A 15,806-nucleotide genomic window follows, 5' to 3' on the forward strand; every position below is an offset into this window, starting at 1 on the left:
ATTTAGTTATTTAGTTATTTAGTTATTTAATTATTTAATTATTTAGTTATTTAGTTATTTAGTTATTTAGTTATTTAGTTATTTAGTTATTTAGTTATTTAGTTATTTCGTTATTTCGTTATTTAGTTATTTTGTTAGTTAATTACTTAGTTACCACGACATCTGTTCTGACAGAATTTTTTCGTTGTATTAGCTTTTTACCCATTCATAACTTTTCTCTCCCACTGTATCTTAAAGAATGTTAGACTTGCCTTTCCATATCATTAGAATAATTAGAGATTCTCGAAGCTATGATTCAATTTCGATACTATTCACACAAATACTACAACATTTAGAAACATAAATGTTTATAAAAATTTATAATAAATTAAAAAATAAAACAAAATGCTAGTAGCAGCTCATTAGATTAAACAAAGAGTAAACATTTTAATAAATATTCAAATAAAATGTGTTTTATATTTTATTAATTCTTACTTTTACGACATGTCGACGACGCATTTTTTTTCTACTCTTATCATAATTATTAATTCAAAGTTCGGCATCGTATAGGAAAACAGTATCTGGGGTTTAGAATTGTTTTTTTTTATCTAATTTAAAATGGTTCTGGTTTCAGTACCTAGTCACTAGTTGTGTTTAAATAATTAATTAAAAAAAACACTACATATTGTTTTTGTTCGTTGAGTTTAATCAAATCGAAATTTTGAATTTGGAAAAATTTTTATTAATTTTTTTTTTTGTTTTTTGTTTGTGATTAAAGTTTATTAAACATAAACAAATAAATAAATTAATTTTATATTGTTTTATTAATATGATTTTAATGGATTTTAAATTACTTTTTTTTTGTAGTGGGTTTTCAAATTTTATTGCGTTTTCTTCTACGTTTTTTTCTTTTAATTTAATTTAAAAGTTGCAAATTGTTTTGTAAACATTTTGCTGTTTTAATTTGTTTTATTACTTTTGTTTCTTCGTTTCGTAATTTGATTTGTTTGTTTGTTTTTAAGAAACATTTAGAAGTTGGAAATTCCATTTAGAAAGTTCAGCAATCAAAAAGGAAGTATTACTGTTATATATTTTGTAATAAAAATTAATTAATTTGAACAAAAAATTGTTTAAACAAAAAATTTAATAAATTACTTTTATTAATATTTATTTGCATTTTATGCTAATATTTTATATAAATAAAGAATAAAGTTATAAATAATAAAATACACTTAAAAACAAAATTATAGCAGTACACGTTACACAAAATTTAAAATAAAAAAATAATTTTTAATTTTTATTAAAAAAAAAATAATTACATTTTCATTTATAATTTGGCATTAAAAAACTTCTCGATTAGTCTTTATATTATGAAAAACGAAACTTATTTGTGTTCTTTATTTATTTTTCGATCTTAAAGTTTTAACACCTCTACACACAGAACACACGATCATAATATAATTTTTGATAAATTATGTGATAAAAACAAATTGGATCACAATTATTACCAGCCTCTTCCTCAGCTTTATTAAAACGATTTCTTGAAACTTCATAACCTGATATAGTACTTTTATATTCTTCTATCATATTTTTCAAACAGTTATCTGAAATTAAAATATTTATAAAAAGAAAATTTCTTTCTTAACAAATCCAAAATTAAAACAAACTTTACCATATAAACGAAAACAAGTATCCCTGTGTCTTTTTGAACATTTGACTGGAAAATAGTATAGTAATTAATGAAATTTCTTTCTATTGATAAAAAAACACAAAATTTACCAAACATATCAATGCAATACTCTCTGCCATAGACGAGATCAATTGCTGCTGTGTGCTCAGGATCGTTTTCAGGAAATATACATTCTATAAAGAAAGGATAGATTTTGTACTTGAGAGTATAAGAAGTAGTTTAAGCTGATGTTTGTAAATATTGGCCTATAATTTTGATCATACGCTCTCTTTACTCACTATCGAACAAAATAATCACTTACATAGTAAAATATCGATCCAGCTAAACAGTATCTTACTAACCTTGAGTTAACACCTGTGGAAGTAGGCAACATATCAAGACATATTTAATAGACATTTGTGTAGAAGACAGTTTTACGAGACACGAGATCTTGATTAGAGCTGTTAGAATGTTATATATCATGTGCTCAAGCCTACGTCTTTTATGGACCGCTATTATACAATAGCTAAAATCTATGGTAAACCAATTATTCACAGACGTTATGTGTAACGGGCATAAGAAATTTTGATTTTCAAGTTAAACTTAACCTAAACTAAAAAAATTCTTGATTAAATAAACTGTTTTTAGAGAACTAACTACCTAACTAACTAACTAACTAACTAACTAACTAACTAACTATCTAAGTAACTAACTAACTGACTAACTAACTAACTAATTAACTAACAAACTAACTAAATAACTAACTAACTAACTAACTAACTAACTAACTAACTAACAAATTAATTAACTAACTAACTAACTAACTAATTAACTAACTAACTAACTAACTAAATAACTAACTAACTAACTAACTAACTAACTAACTAACTAACTAACTAACTAAGTAATTAACTAACTAACCAACAAATTAACTAACTAACAAATTAACTAACTAACTAATTAACTAACTAACTCACTAATTAACTAACTAACTAACTAACTAACTAACTAACTAACCAACTAACTAACTAACTTACTTACTAACTAACTAACTAACTAACTAACTAACTAACTAACTAACTAACTAACTAACTAACTAACTAACTAACTAACTAACTAACTAACTAACTAACTAACTAATTGACTAACTAACAAATTAACTAACTAATTAACTAACTAAATAACTAACTAACTAACTAACTAACTAACTAACTAACTAACTAACTAACTAACTAACTAACTAACTAACAAACTAACAAACTAACTAACTAACTAACTAACTAACAAATTAATTAACTAACTAACTAACTAACTAACTAACTAACTAACTAACTAACTAACGAACTAACTAACTAACTAACTAACTAACTAACTAACTAACTAACTAACTAACTAACTAACTAACTACTTAACTAACTAACTAATTAACTAACTAACTAACTAACTAACTAACCTACTAACTAATTAATTAACCAACTAACTAACTAACTAACTAACTAACTAATTAACTAACTAACTAGACCACTGTCCATTGAAAAACTTAGTTAAAAGCGAAAAAGAAGTCGAATTTACTCCATACATGAAGTTATGATTTTAACACAAGCTTATCATAGAAGGGATGTTCTTTTTATTTGATTCCAAATTCACTACATCTGAAATCATTCTCAGGAAGTTACCTTTTTATGACTTCTCATCTAATTCAGGCAATACATACTTAATTTCATGTTTCTGGTTTTATTATTATAGAAAACTCAAAAAGTACTTTTGAGAAACGAAAAAGTACCAAAAAAAGTTCCTTTTTATGTGTTCTCACTGTGTCTAGGTTCAATGTTATAGAAAATTCAAAAAGTACCTTTTGTCGAACAAGAAAATTGCCAAAAACTTCCCATTGATGTGTTCTCGTATAATCTAATACTTAATTTTACTTTTTAAAATTTCACTTTTTTAAGTTCTCACATTGCATTCTTAGCTTCCTGTTTCTAGGTTTAATATTATAGAAAATTCAAAAAGTACCTTTTGAAAAACGAAAAAGTACCGTAAAGTTCCCTTTTATGGCTTCTAGATTAAAGCCAGGTTCTACATACATAATTTCATGTTTTAAGCCAATAACAACACACTAGTGCTGCTCTTGGTTCTGCTAATTTATGGACCGATATTGCTGATTTTAAATAGTGATCTTCCCGAATGTCTAACAGAATTATTGAAGATTCGGATCTGACCGATATCAGAGTCCTCTAAAAACTGATTTCAACAAATATATATCTATAAGGATCCAGAATATATGTATATACTTTATAGGGTCGGAAAATTTATTATAGAAACTAGCTAATACCCGGTGTGCTTCGCTACCCCAATCGAAATTAAATATATAATCAACAAAAAATTATTATTTAGTTACAAAGTTAAAAAAATTTTCTTAAAGGTTTATTAAACGAATTTTTGTATTTAATTTATATGAGAGGTGACACGCCCCCTAACGCTAGTCCGCCTATTTTTAACCTAAATAATCATATTGTGGCTCCGACAAAATTTTAATGACTCTACCTGTTATATTATATCAAATATAAGGATTTTATATTTTCTTAATATGGGCGTGGCTCCTCGCCCAATTGTAATTTCAAAATACAGGAATACTCTGTGAAAATTTCAAGAAAATCGGTTCAGCAGCTTAGTAGTCTATAACAAATACACATTAATGTTTATATATAGATTACAAACGGAATGAAAAACGACGGTGAAGGGTATAAAAAAAATTATAACATAGTACGATACAACCGTACTACACCGATTGTGAATTGCACAAATACATATGTTATACATAATGACTTGACCTATAACCTTTAGTTATTCGGTCACTTGGCTATAAATACCCTCATATATCTTGTTAATTGGTGGAACATATAGTAACTTTTCGAGAGCCTTCGTTGACTAATTTTATATTTTGGTCTAAAAATTCGTGGTTTTTCACCGAATTTTAGGTATTTTACCAAAAATTTGATATCTATCTTTACTTTTTATTATTAATATCGTCTAAAATCTATAATTTATTCTTTTCCCTTCAATTTATATATGCAAATCGTCATTTTTGCACCAGAAAATCTCGTTTCGTTTTACCTGGATATATTTTTTCACTTACTAGGCTCCAAATGTTACAGCTACTTCATCCATACAATTCTCTGTAAGAAAGAAATCGATTAATATCTTTTTATTTTGTTTACACAATAATTTTTTACGATATGCAACATCACATCTATATTTTGCAGCTTCAGCACCCATGATTTTTATAGGGCTATTATCAGAGTTTGCTTCTATAGCCATAACTTTAAGATAAAGAAAATTTTATAAATTTTATTTATTAAAAATGGTGAATTTTGTTTTTAATTTACTGGTCATATCTTGTGCAATTGCAAAGTGTAGCAGGTGAAATATTAAAATATATTTAAGAAACATTTGATCGTTGAGTTAAGAACCCTTTACGGAAATCAAATTATAATAACGAAGTATCTATGAATATGCTTGAGTGATTATATAAATATTGTTTGTGTTAATATATATGAACTTTTATACCACTTTAGTGTAGACAGTATATTGAGTTTGCGCTGATGTTTGTAACGCACAATAATATTGTTCCTATACCCACCTAAAGAATAATTTTCTGAGTCGATTTAGCTATGTCCGTTCGTCTGTCCGTCCATGTAAACTTTGTAACTAAACTACAGGTCGCAATTTTGAAGACAATTCAATGAAATTTGGTATATGATCTTCTATTGTCCAAGGAACAAAACCCATTGAAAATGGTTAAGATCGGTCAATTATTTCACCTAGCCCCCATACAACTGAACCCCCGCATAGGGTTTGTAAACTTTCTAATCAAACTACAGGTCACAATTTTAGAGATAATTTAATGAAATTTGGCACATAATATTCTATGGTACCAGAGACGAAGTCTTTTGAAAATGCTTAAGATCGGACCATTATTTCACCCAGCCCCCATACAACTTAACCCGCCGATTAGGGATTTGAAGTTCATTTTTATGTTTGATATAATTGTATCTCGATAAATGGCTGCAAAACCAAGTTCTATAATAGCCTTGATGACCTTGATATTGAGTTTGTGCTAATGTTTGTAACGCACTATAATATTGGTCCTATACCCACCTAAAGAATCATTTTCTGAGTCGATTTAGCTATGTCCGTTCGTCTGTCCCTCCATGTAAACTTTGTAATTAAACTACAGGTCGCAATTTTGAAGATAATTCAATGAAATTTGATACATGTTCCTCTATTGTCCCAGGAACAGAGCCCATTGAAAATCCTTAAAATCGGTCCATTATTTCTCCTAGCCCCCATACAACTTAACCCCCTAATAGGGCTTGTTAATCTTGTAATCAAACTACAGGTCACAATTTTAGAGATAATTTAATGAAATTTGGCACATAATATTCTATGGTACCAGAGACGAAGTCTTTTGAAAATGCTTAAGATCGGACCATTATTTCATCCAGCCCCCATACAACTTAACCCGCCGATTAGGGATTTTAAGTTCATTATTATGTTTAATATACTTTTATCTCGATAAAAAGCTGCAAAACCAAGTTCTATGTTAGCCTTAACGACCCTCATGAACTTAATAATTATAGGGCCTCATTTGACCCTAGCCCCTATAAAATGTCCCCCTCAAAATTTGACTTAAATGTCCGCAATTTCATTCTACAATAAATGACCTAAGTATATCCGAGGCAACGTACAATTCAACTTAAATGTGAAAGTAAAACTAAAATTTATTTTTGTAACAGGTATAGGGTATTATATGATCGTCCTAGTCCGACTATAATTACTTACTTATTACTTTTTAATTAAATATTTTTCAAGGCAACTTAAAAAATATTCACAACAAATTGATGTTTTATTAAACAAATTCGATTTTTCCAAACTAAATTAATTGTTTTGCATTTTAAGTTCTCTTTCCTCCCATTTGTTTTCTAACTGATCGAGTTTTTACACTCAAATTTTATTTTATTCATTCATTCTTTTCACACCTTCTTTCCTTCATTATCATTAAGTAATCGATATTTTTACACCAAGATATTTCTCAATAAGAGCATTCGTTGCTTCTTTTAGATCACAAGTTGGATTTTGTTCTCCAATACGCTTTCCAAATTTGGCAATTGCTTTATCCAAACAGTTTTCTGTATAAAAATAATTTATTAATTTTCAATTTACTTTTTTACATCTACGTAATAATATTTACGATATTTCACATCACAAGCATATTTTTCTGCTTGAAGACCTTGGATCGCTATAGGATCACTAACAGAGGTTGCTGATGCACAAATAACTTTTAGGATACAAGGAAAAAAACAATTTTACTTTTTTTAAATTTATTAAACAAAACTTACTCGGTATATCTTCTGACAACGCAAAGTGTAATAAGTTACAAATTAAAATGTATTTAAGCAACATTTTGTAAAACTATATAGGATTCTGAATCGCTTAACCATTAAGTTGAGGGCTTTTTATGGACATCTAATTAGTAACGCCAAAGTGAGGTACATGTCTAGGAATACATTAACTTATTATTTAAAATATTAAATTTATATTTTTTTAAAATTCATTTATTCGATAATTGAAATGTTAATAATTAGCATTATCTGAGCAAGTAAAAACTTCTAGATGAAAAGACTTCTGTCTGCATTTACAGAATGTCAAACTGCTCGTAAAGATCAGCAAGATCTTTATGTAATAGATTTATACATATAAATCGAGCTTAAAAGCCTTTAGCCAAACTCAGCGGCACGTTCGAAATTTACACTGACGTCTAGAGGAGCAGCGTCACATAGACTGGACGATATTATCGACTCTTTCAGAGATGTATCCAAATCGATGTAGGTAGTTTCTATAAACACCATACCCACCCAGGCATTGGGTTATGTAATAGGTGCTCAACATGCCCTTCTTTAGACTTATTTCTTCAATTCACAATCGATGTTGTAGCGTTGTATGTCAGCAGCTGCTACAATAGTCATAACAATGTTGTTGGTATTTTCTATGCAAAAGTTCTATTTTTTTTATTGTGAACATAAACTTATGACTTGCTACAAAAATCTATTCACAATCACTGTTACTACACTTTAGTAGATACAATATACATCTTGATTGTGAATTGAACAATTGTTTTGATTTTCCATGTTGATTATACCCTACACAACTTTAGTGTAGATGGTATATTGGGCTGAAGTTTGTAACGCACAATAATATTGTGCGTTAAAAGCTTAGAATAATTTTCTGAGTCGATTTTCTATGGTGCCGGAGACAAGCCGCCAAATAGGGCTTTTTATACCCTTCACCTTCGTGAGAAGGAGTCGATTAAGGCATGTCCGTCTGTCTGTGGAAATCAATTTTCTGAAAACTCCAGATATCTTCGAGACCCAAATTATTGAATTCTGTCAGACATGCTTTCGAGAAGTTTCCTATTGAAAATCAGCAAAATCGGTCCATAAATAACTGATACACGGGTAAAAATCTGAGACTACCTCTGAAAATTTCCTCAACAAATTATAAATAAAAGCATAAAAACAACAGGGAGATAAAGCAGTAATATGTTGGTAACACAGCTAATATTTGTTTGAGTGTGGTAATACAGTTTAACGGTGGTAGTACAGTACAGCGGTTAATATTTCTTGCTGCTACATTTTATATTTTTTTTGTGTGTATGTGTGACATATGTACAGATTTACAAGATAAATAAAAACTGTATTTTAAAACATACTTGGTGGAGGATATATAAGATTCGGCACAGCCGAATATAGAAATCTGACTTGTTTAATAGAACATTGTAATCAAAGTACAAGTCTCAATTTTGGAGATAATTCTATCTATATATCTATCTATCTATCTATCTATCTATCTATCTATCTATCTATCTATCTATCTATCTATCTATCTATCTATATATCTATCTATCTATCTATCTATCTATCTATCTATCTATCTATCTATCTATCTATCTATCTATCTATCTATCTATCTATCTATCTATCTATCTATCTATCTATCTATCTATCTATCTATCTATCTATCTATCTATCTATCTATCTATCTATCTATCTATCTATCTATCTATCTATCTATCTATCTATCTATCTATCTATCTATCTATCTATCTATCTATCTATCTATCTATCTATCTATCTATCATTAATAATTTGATAAAATTTTTTTAAATTAATTTTATGACATAACATTATTTTTTGCTAGTTTAACAATCTATATCCACAGAATACACGATTTTCCAACAATTTTCGAAAAATTATATCATAAAAACAAACTGAATTGCAATCGATATCAGCTTCATTCTGTGCCTCTATAACAATTAAGATTAAAAGATCAAAATCTATGGCAGCATCTTTGAAATCCTCTATTACAGCTTTCAAACAATCATCTGAAATTGTAACATTTATGAAGTTATTATATAAAAAAATAAAAAAGAACTTACTATATTTTTCAAAACAAGTTTGGTCGGATGTGGTTATACATTTAACTGCAAATATATAATAAATGATTAAGAACTTATTTTACTTTCTCTTGTACAAGCAGAAATACTACCATAAAAGTCAGAGCACACCTCTTTATCATTGATAAGTTTATTGGCTACGTGATGCTCAGGATGGTGTTCAGGAAATGGACAGTCTATGTATAAAGAAAGAATAAATTTTGAATAACTTTTATTGTGCTCTACTTTTTTTTATCGTACACCACTACAATGAAAAGGTATTCCGGGTTCTGAAGGCATCTCAAAGAATACCTAAAGACTCAGAATCACTTTCTGACTCGAATATCTATCTAGGTAAAACTCTTGTTTTTACATACCATTAACAGCTGATGATACCTGTTGCAGTAGGAAACATATTAGAATATATTTGAGCAGCATTATTGAAAAAGACGATATACAAGCTCTTACTTCGAGGTTCTTATCTGAAAAGCATTTGAAAATGAAATCGAATTTTGTATCTTTATATTCATACCAATGCTATAACACAGATAATATGTATCTCTGAATAATTTGAAGTAATTATTCCTGATCATGAGAAAATTGATAATTAATGTACATTTTTATTCATCAATATTATTAACGAATAGAATTTGTTTGTAGTAAATATACTAATGAATGAAGTGGAGTTTAACTAACTAACTAACTTTCTATCTATCTATCTATCTATCTATCTATCTATCTATCTATCTATCTATCTATCTATCTATCTATCTATCTATCTATCTATCTATCTATCTATCTATCCATCTATTTATCATTGATTTCATAATAATTTAAATTTTTTATGTGACATAACTTTATTTTTTTGCTAGTTTAACAATCTTTATCCACAGAATACACGATTTTCCAACAATTTCCTAAAAATTATTTCATAAAAACAAACTGAATTGCAATCTATATCAGCTTCATTCTGTGCCTCTATAACAATTATGATTAAAAGATCAAAATCTATGGCAGCATCTTTGAAATCCTCTATTGCGTCTTTCAAACAATTATCTGAAATTGTATCATGAATGAAGTTATTTTATATAAAATAAAACACAGAACTTACTATATTTTTCAAAACAAGTTTGGTCGGATGTGGTTATACATTTAACTGCAAATAGATAATAATTAAGATTTTATTTTACTTTCTATTGTACAAGCAGAAATTTTACCATAAGCGTCAGAGCACACCGCCTTATCATTAATAAGATTATTGGCTACGTGGTGCTCAGCATGGTGCTCAGGAAATGGACAGTCTATGAATAAAGAAAGAATAAATTTTGAATAACTTTTATTGTGTTCTAATTGTTTGTATCCTACAGTTCTAAAGACACACCATTCTAGAGAATACCAAAAGTCTCAGAATCACTTTCTAACTCGAATATCTATCTAGATTAAACTCTTATTTTTACATACCTTGAACAGCTGATAATACCTGTTGCAGTAGGAAACATATTAGAATATATTTGAGCAGCATTATTGAAAAAGACCGTTTGACGATATACAAGCTCTTACATAGAGGTTCTTATCTGAAAAGCTTTTGAAAATGAAATCGAATTTTGTATCTTTATATTCATACCAATGCTATAACACAGATTATATGTATCTCTGAATAATTTGAAGTAATTATTCCTGATCATGAGAAAATTAATAATTAATGTACATTTTTATTCATCAATTAGCTTATAACCCGCTACCTTGTAAGCGAGCCGTTTTATAGGCATTGTAAAATTGTGGTAACCTCTCTATTTTTTAATGTTGTACTACCGATATTTTAGAAAATTCGAAGAGTACCTTTTGAAGAACGTACCAAAAGTACCATAAAGTCCCCTTCTATAGGGTCTCACTTAATCCGGGGCATACATGCTTAATTTCATGTTTATGGGTTTAATATTATAGAAATTTAAAAAAATACCTTTTGAAGAATGAAAAAGTTTCCTTTTTAATGGGTTCTCACTTTATCCAGGTCATACATACTTAATTACATGTTTCTAGATTCAGTATTATAGAAATTTCAAGAAAAACGATGAAGTACCAAAAAGTCTCCATTTATAGATTCTCATTTAATCCGAACTCTACATGCTTCTAGGTTCAATATTATAGAAATTTCAAAAACTACCTTTTGATGAACGAAAAAGTACCAAAAAGTCTCCTTTTATGGGTACTTACATGCTTAATTTAATGTTTCTATGTTCTGTATTATAAAAATTTCAAAAAGTACCTTTTGAAGATCGATAAAGTACCAAAAAGTCCGCTTTTATAGGTTCTCATGTAATCCGGACTCCACATACTTAATTTTATGCTTCTATGTTCAATATTATAGAAATTTCTAAAAGTACATTTTGAAGAACTAAAAATTACCAAAAAGTCCCCTAATGTGGGTTCTAATTTAATTCGGACCATACACGTTTAATTTCAAGTTTCTACGTTTAGTATTATAGAAATTTTAAAAAATACCTTTTGAAGAACGATTAAGTACCAAAAATTTCCCTTTTATGGGTTCTCACGTAATCCGGGCTCTACGTACTTAATTTCATGCTTCTAGGTTCAATATTATAGAAATTTTAAAAAGTACCTTTTGAAGAACGAAAAAAAAACCAAAATGTTCTCTTTTTGAGGTTCTCACGTAATCCCAGCAATACATGTTTAATTTCACATTCCTAGCTTTAATATTATGCAAAAAATCATACTTATAGGTTCAATATTATACAAATTTCAAAAAGTACTTTTTGAGGAACGAAAAATTATCAAAATGTAACTAACTAACTAACTTTTTATCTATCTATCTATCTATCTATCTATCTATCTATCTATCTATCTATCTATCTATCTATCTATCTATCTATCTATCTATCTATCTATCTAATTATCTATCTATCTATCTATCTATCTATCTATCTATCTATCTATCTATCTATCTATCTATCTATCTATCTATCTATCTATCTATCTATCTATCTATCTATCTATCTATCTATCTATCTGTCTATCTATCTATCATTGATTTCATAATAATTTAAATTTTTTATGTGACATAACTTTATTTTTTGCTACTTTAACAATCTTTATCCACAGAATAAATGATTTTCCAACAATTTCCTAAAAATTATTTCATAAAAACAAACTGAATTGCAATCGATATCAACTTCATTCTGAGTCTCTATAACAATTTTGATTAAAAGATCAAAATCTATGGCAGCTTCTTTGAAATCCTCTATTACATCTTTCAAACAATTATCTGAAATTGTATCATGAATGAAGTTATTTTATATAAAATGAAAAACAAAACTTACTATATGTTTCAAAACAAGTTTGGTTGGATGTGGTTATACATTGAACTGCAAATAGATAATAATTAAGATTTTATTTTACTTTCTATTGTACAAGCAGGAATTTTACCATAAGCGTCAGAGCACACCGCCTTATCATTGATAAGTTTATTGGCTACCTGGTGCTCAGGATGGTGTTCAGGAAATGGACAGTCTATGTATAAAGAAAGAATAAGTTTTCAAAAACTTTTATTGTATTCTACTTTTTTTTTATCCTACACCACTAAAGTGGAAAATGTATTCCGAGTTCTAAAGACATCTCAAAGTATACCAAAAGACTCAGAATCACTTTCTGAATAGAATATCTATCTAGGTAAAACTCTTGTTTTTACTTACCTTCAACAGCCGATAATACCTGTTGTAGTAGACAACATATTAGAATATATTTGAGCAGCATTATTGAAAAATTCCGTTCGACGATATACAAGCTCTTACTTAGAGGTTCTTAGGTGAAAAGCTTTTGAAAATTAATTCGAACTTTGTATTTATATATCGATTATAAGTATCTTTGAATAATTTGAAGTAATTATTCCTGATCATGAGAAACTTAAAAATTAATGTACATATTTATTCATCTTTATTATTAACGAATAGAATTTGTTTGTAGTAAATAAACTAACTAACTAACTAACGAACTAACTAACTAACTAACTAACGAACTAACTAACTAACTAACTAACTAACGAACTAACTAACTAACTAACTAACTAACTAACTAACAAACTAACAAACTAGCAAACTAACAAACTAACTAACTAACTAACTAACTAACTAACTAACTAACTAACTAACTAACTAACTAACTAACTAACTAACTAACTAACTAACTAAATATCTATCTATCTATCTATCTATCTATCTATCTATCTATCTATCTATCTATCTATCTATATCTATCTATCTATCTATCTATCTATCTATCTATCTATCTATCTATCTATCTATCTATCTATCTATCTATCTATCTATCTATCTATCTATCTATCTATCTATCTATCTATCTATCTATCTATCTATCCATCCATCCATCTATCTATCTATCTATCTATCTATCTATCTATCTATCTATCTATCTATCTATCTATCTATCTATCTATCTATCTATCTATCTATCTATGTATCTATCTATCTATCTATACATTTTTTATACAATTTTATCCATTGGTTGCAGCATTGAGTTTAACGAACAAAAATTCTTTTTTATACCCTACAGCACTATAGTGGGGAGGGTATTATATGTTTGTTCTGATGTTTGTAACATACAAAAATATTGGTCCAATACCCACCTTAAAGTATACCGATCGATTCAGAATCATTTTTTGAGTCGATTAAGACATGTCCGTCCGTACGGCTGGCTGGCTGTCCATGTAAACCTTGTGCGCAAGGTACAGATATTTTGATGAAATTTGGACCAAGCACGTTTTTTGGCACAGGGACGAAGCCTATTGAAAATGCTTGAAATCGGTCCATTATTTCACCTAGCCCCCATACAATCGTACCTCCCGATTTGAACTTTGTATGCCATAATTACGTCAAATATTCTATTATCTCTCTAAAAATTGGTACAAATAAGTTTTATATAAGTATAAATGACACTGCAGATTTTCGTAAGGATTGGCCCTTATTTGACCCTAGCCCCCATATAAACCCTCGTTCAAAAAATGTCTTAAACGTCTAAAATTGACTTGTAACCATTTGTATCGCAATGAAACTCAACAAAACTAACTGTTATTTAAAAATATATCCATTTCCCAAATTTACCGAGGATCTGCCCATATTTGACCTACATATAAAGCCTCATTTAGAAATTTTGTTTTTTTTATCAATAAATTGCTTAAATATTTTGAAATAATAATATACTCATGGTGTAGGGTATTATATGGTCGGCCATACCCGACTATACTTTCCTACTTGTTTATTTACATAAATTGATGTAACTTTGCTTTTTCAATGTAATACTTATATTCACACATTAAATGTAATTGAAATAAATTATGAAAAACTTTTGAATATTTTAAAAACCCATTACATTCATTACAAACTTCTGCGATTGACTCAGTAAATAGTTTGGTTGCATATTCATAATCTTTAATAGAAAATTTATACTTATCTAATACATCTTTCAAACAGTTATCTGAAAAGAAGAGAAGTTTGTAGTGAATTATTTAATTTGAATTTGTTAATGAAAAAATAAAACCCAATAAAATATCTTACTATATTTATCACAATCTTCTGATTGATCATTGCCGGTTGACGCATTACATTTGCCTGTAACAATATGATTAATAAATAACTGTTAAGATCTCTAGAAGTTCAAAATTTACCGTTGTCATTATTATCGCAAACCTCTTTAGCATGATAAAGATGATTGCGTGCTAAGAGCTCTGTATGGCTTTCGGCAAGTATGCAGTCTATAGGAAAAGGACGTAACTTGTATTGAGTTTATAGTGAGCTATTTATTTTAATTACCATCAGATACCCAAACTGCCAACAGCTGTTGAAATAGGCAACAAACTACAAAATATTTTAAAACCATTTTGCAAAAAAACGTTTCTAGTTTTACGTGCCCCTGCTAAGAGGATGCTAATTCAAATGTTTGAAAAATTTTACTAAAAAGTTATATTTTTTTTTGCTTTTTATTAGTATCAGTTCTTTAAATGCAAATATGCCTTTGAATAAGTTAAAGTTATTATTCGTGAACATGTGTAATTTATTAAATAATGTATTCATTTTCAACATCTCACAGTCCCAATGTTTAAACTTAGCTGAAATAAATTGAGTTTTTTTTGGGCTTGTTAGACTATAAACTATACTTTATCTAAGATTATGCTATAGGCTAGGACTGTACACTAGACTAGAATGTAAATTAGAGACTAGACTACAGACTAGATCATAGACAAGACTATAGTCTATAAACTAGACTATAGACTAATATATAGACTAGACTATAGACTGGACTATAGACTAGACTATAGAATAGACATTAGACTACATTATAGACTAGATTATAGACTTGACTGTAGACTAGGCTTTAGACTAGACAATAAGCTAGATTATAGGCTAGACAATACACTAGACTATAGACCAGACTATAGACTAGACTACACACTAGACTATAGACTGGACTACAGACTAGATTATTGACTAGACTATTGATTAGACTATAGACTAGACTATAGACTATTCTATAGACTAGACTATATACTAGACTATAGACTAGACTATAGACTAGACTATAGACTAGACTATAGACTAGACTATAGACTAGACTATAGACTAGACTATAGACTAG

General features: G+C 28.4%; 2 protein-coding genes and 2 long non-coding RNA genes across 4 annotated transcripts; all 4 read right to left on the reverse strand.

The window, feature by feature from the left end:
• Nucleotides 1–1,749: 1,749 nt before the first annotated feature.
• Nucleotides 1,750–2,096, reverse strand: LOC111686221. The gene is made up of 2 exons (XR_006940947.1): nt 2,011–2,096; nt 1,750–1,842 (listed from the first exon to the last, which is right to left on the reverse strand). It is a non-coding gene; the product is annotated as an uncharacterized LOC111686221 (long non-coding RNA).
• A 2,558-nt stretch (nt 2,097–4,654) lies between these two features.
• LOC124419946 lies at nt 4,655–4,965 on the reverse strand. The gene is made up of 2 exons (XR_006940933.1): nt 4,882–4,965; nt 4,655–4,824 (listed from the first exon to the last, which is right to left on the reverse strand). It is a non-coding gene; the product is annotated as an uncharacterized LOC124419946 (long non-coding RNA).
• A 3,913-nt stretch (nt 4,966–8,878) lies between these two features.
• LOC124420247 lies at nt 8,879–9,585 on the reverse strand. The gene is made up of 5 exons (XM_046952490.1): nt 9,518–9,585; nt 9,254–9,337; nt 9,144–9,188; nt 8,977–9,089; nt 8,879–8,914 (listed from the first exon to the last, which is right to left on the reverse strand). Exons 1-5 carry the CDS (start codon nt 9,576–9,578, stop codon nt 8,879–8,881), a joined length of 339 nt encoding a protein of 112 aa, XP_046808446.1. The 5' UTR covers nt 9,579–9,585.
• A 435-nt stretch (nt 9,586–10,020) lies between these two features.
• On the reverse strand, nt 10,021–10,710 carry LOC111686222. The gene is made up of 4 exons (XM_023448569.2): nt 10,602–10,710; nt 10,358–10,441; nt 10,252–10,296; nt 10,021–10,196 (listed from the first exon to the last, which is right to left on the reverse strand). The coding sequence occupies exons 1-4, from the start codon at nt 10,660–10,662 to the stop codon at nt 10,024–10,026; spliced, it is 363 nt and encodes a 120-aa protein (XP_023304337.2). The 5' UTR covers nt 10,663–10,710; the 3' UTR covers nt 10,021–10,023.
• Between the last annotated feature and the right edge of the window lie 5,096 nt (nt 10,711–15,806).

This window comes from Lucilia cuprina, chromosome 5 (assembly GCF_022045245.1).
Source record: "Lucilia cuprina isolate Lc7/37 chromosome 5, ASM2204524v1, whole genome shotgun sequence".
Taxonomy (NCBI): Eukaryota; Metazoa; Arthropoda; class Insecta; order Diptera; family Calliphoridae; genus Lucilia; species Lucilia cuprina.

Excerpts from the sequence above, each read along its gene's own strand:
- LOC111686222 (XM_023448569.2), bottom strand. The coding sequence starts at position 10,662 with ATGCTGCTCAAATATATTCTAATATGTTTCCTACTGCAACAGGTATTA. Across the intron at positions 10,297-10,357 it reads GGTGTGCTCTGACGCTTATG|TTAAATGTATAACCACATCC; the intron begins GTAAAATTTCTG and ends ATCTATTTGCAG. Across the intron at positions 10,197-10,251 it reads AACTTGTTTTGAAAAATATA|ATAATTGTTTGAAAGACGCA; the intron begins GTAAGTTCTGTG and ends ATACAATTTCAG.
- LOC124420247 (XM_046952490.1), bottom strand. The coding sequence starts at position 9,578 with ATGCTGCTCAAATATATTCTAATATGTTTCCTACTGCAACAGGTATCA. Across the intron at positions 9,338-9,517 it reads GGTATCATCAGCTGTTAATG|ACTGTCCATTTCCTGAACAC; the intron begins GTATGTAAAAAC and ends CTTTATACATAG. Across the intron at positions 8,915-8,976 it reads CTGATATCGATTGCAATTCA|ATTGTTAAACTAGCAAAAAA; the intron begins GTTTGTTTTTAT and ends CTGTGGATATAG.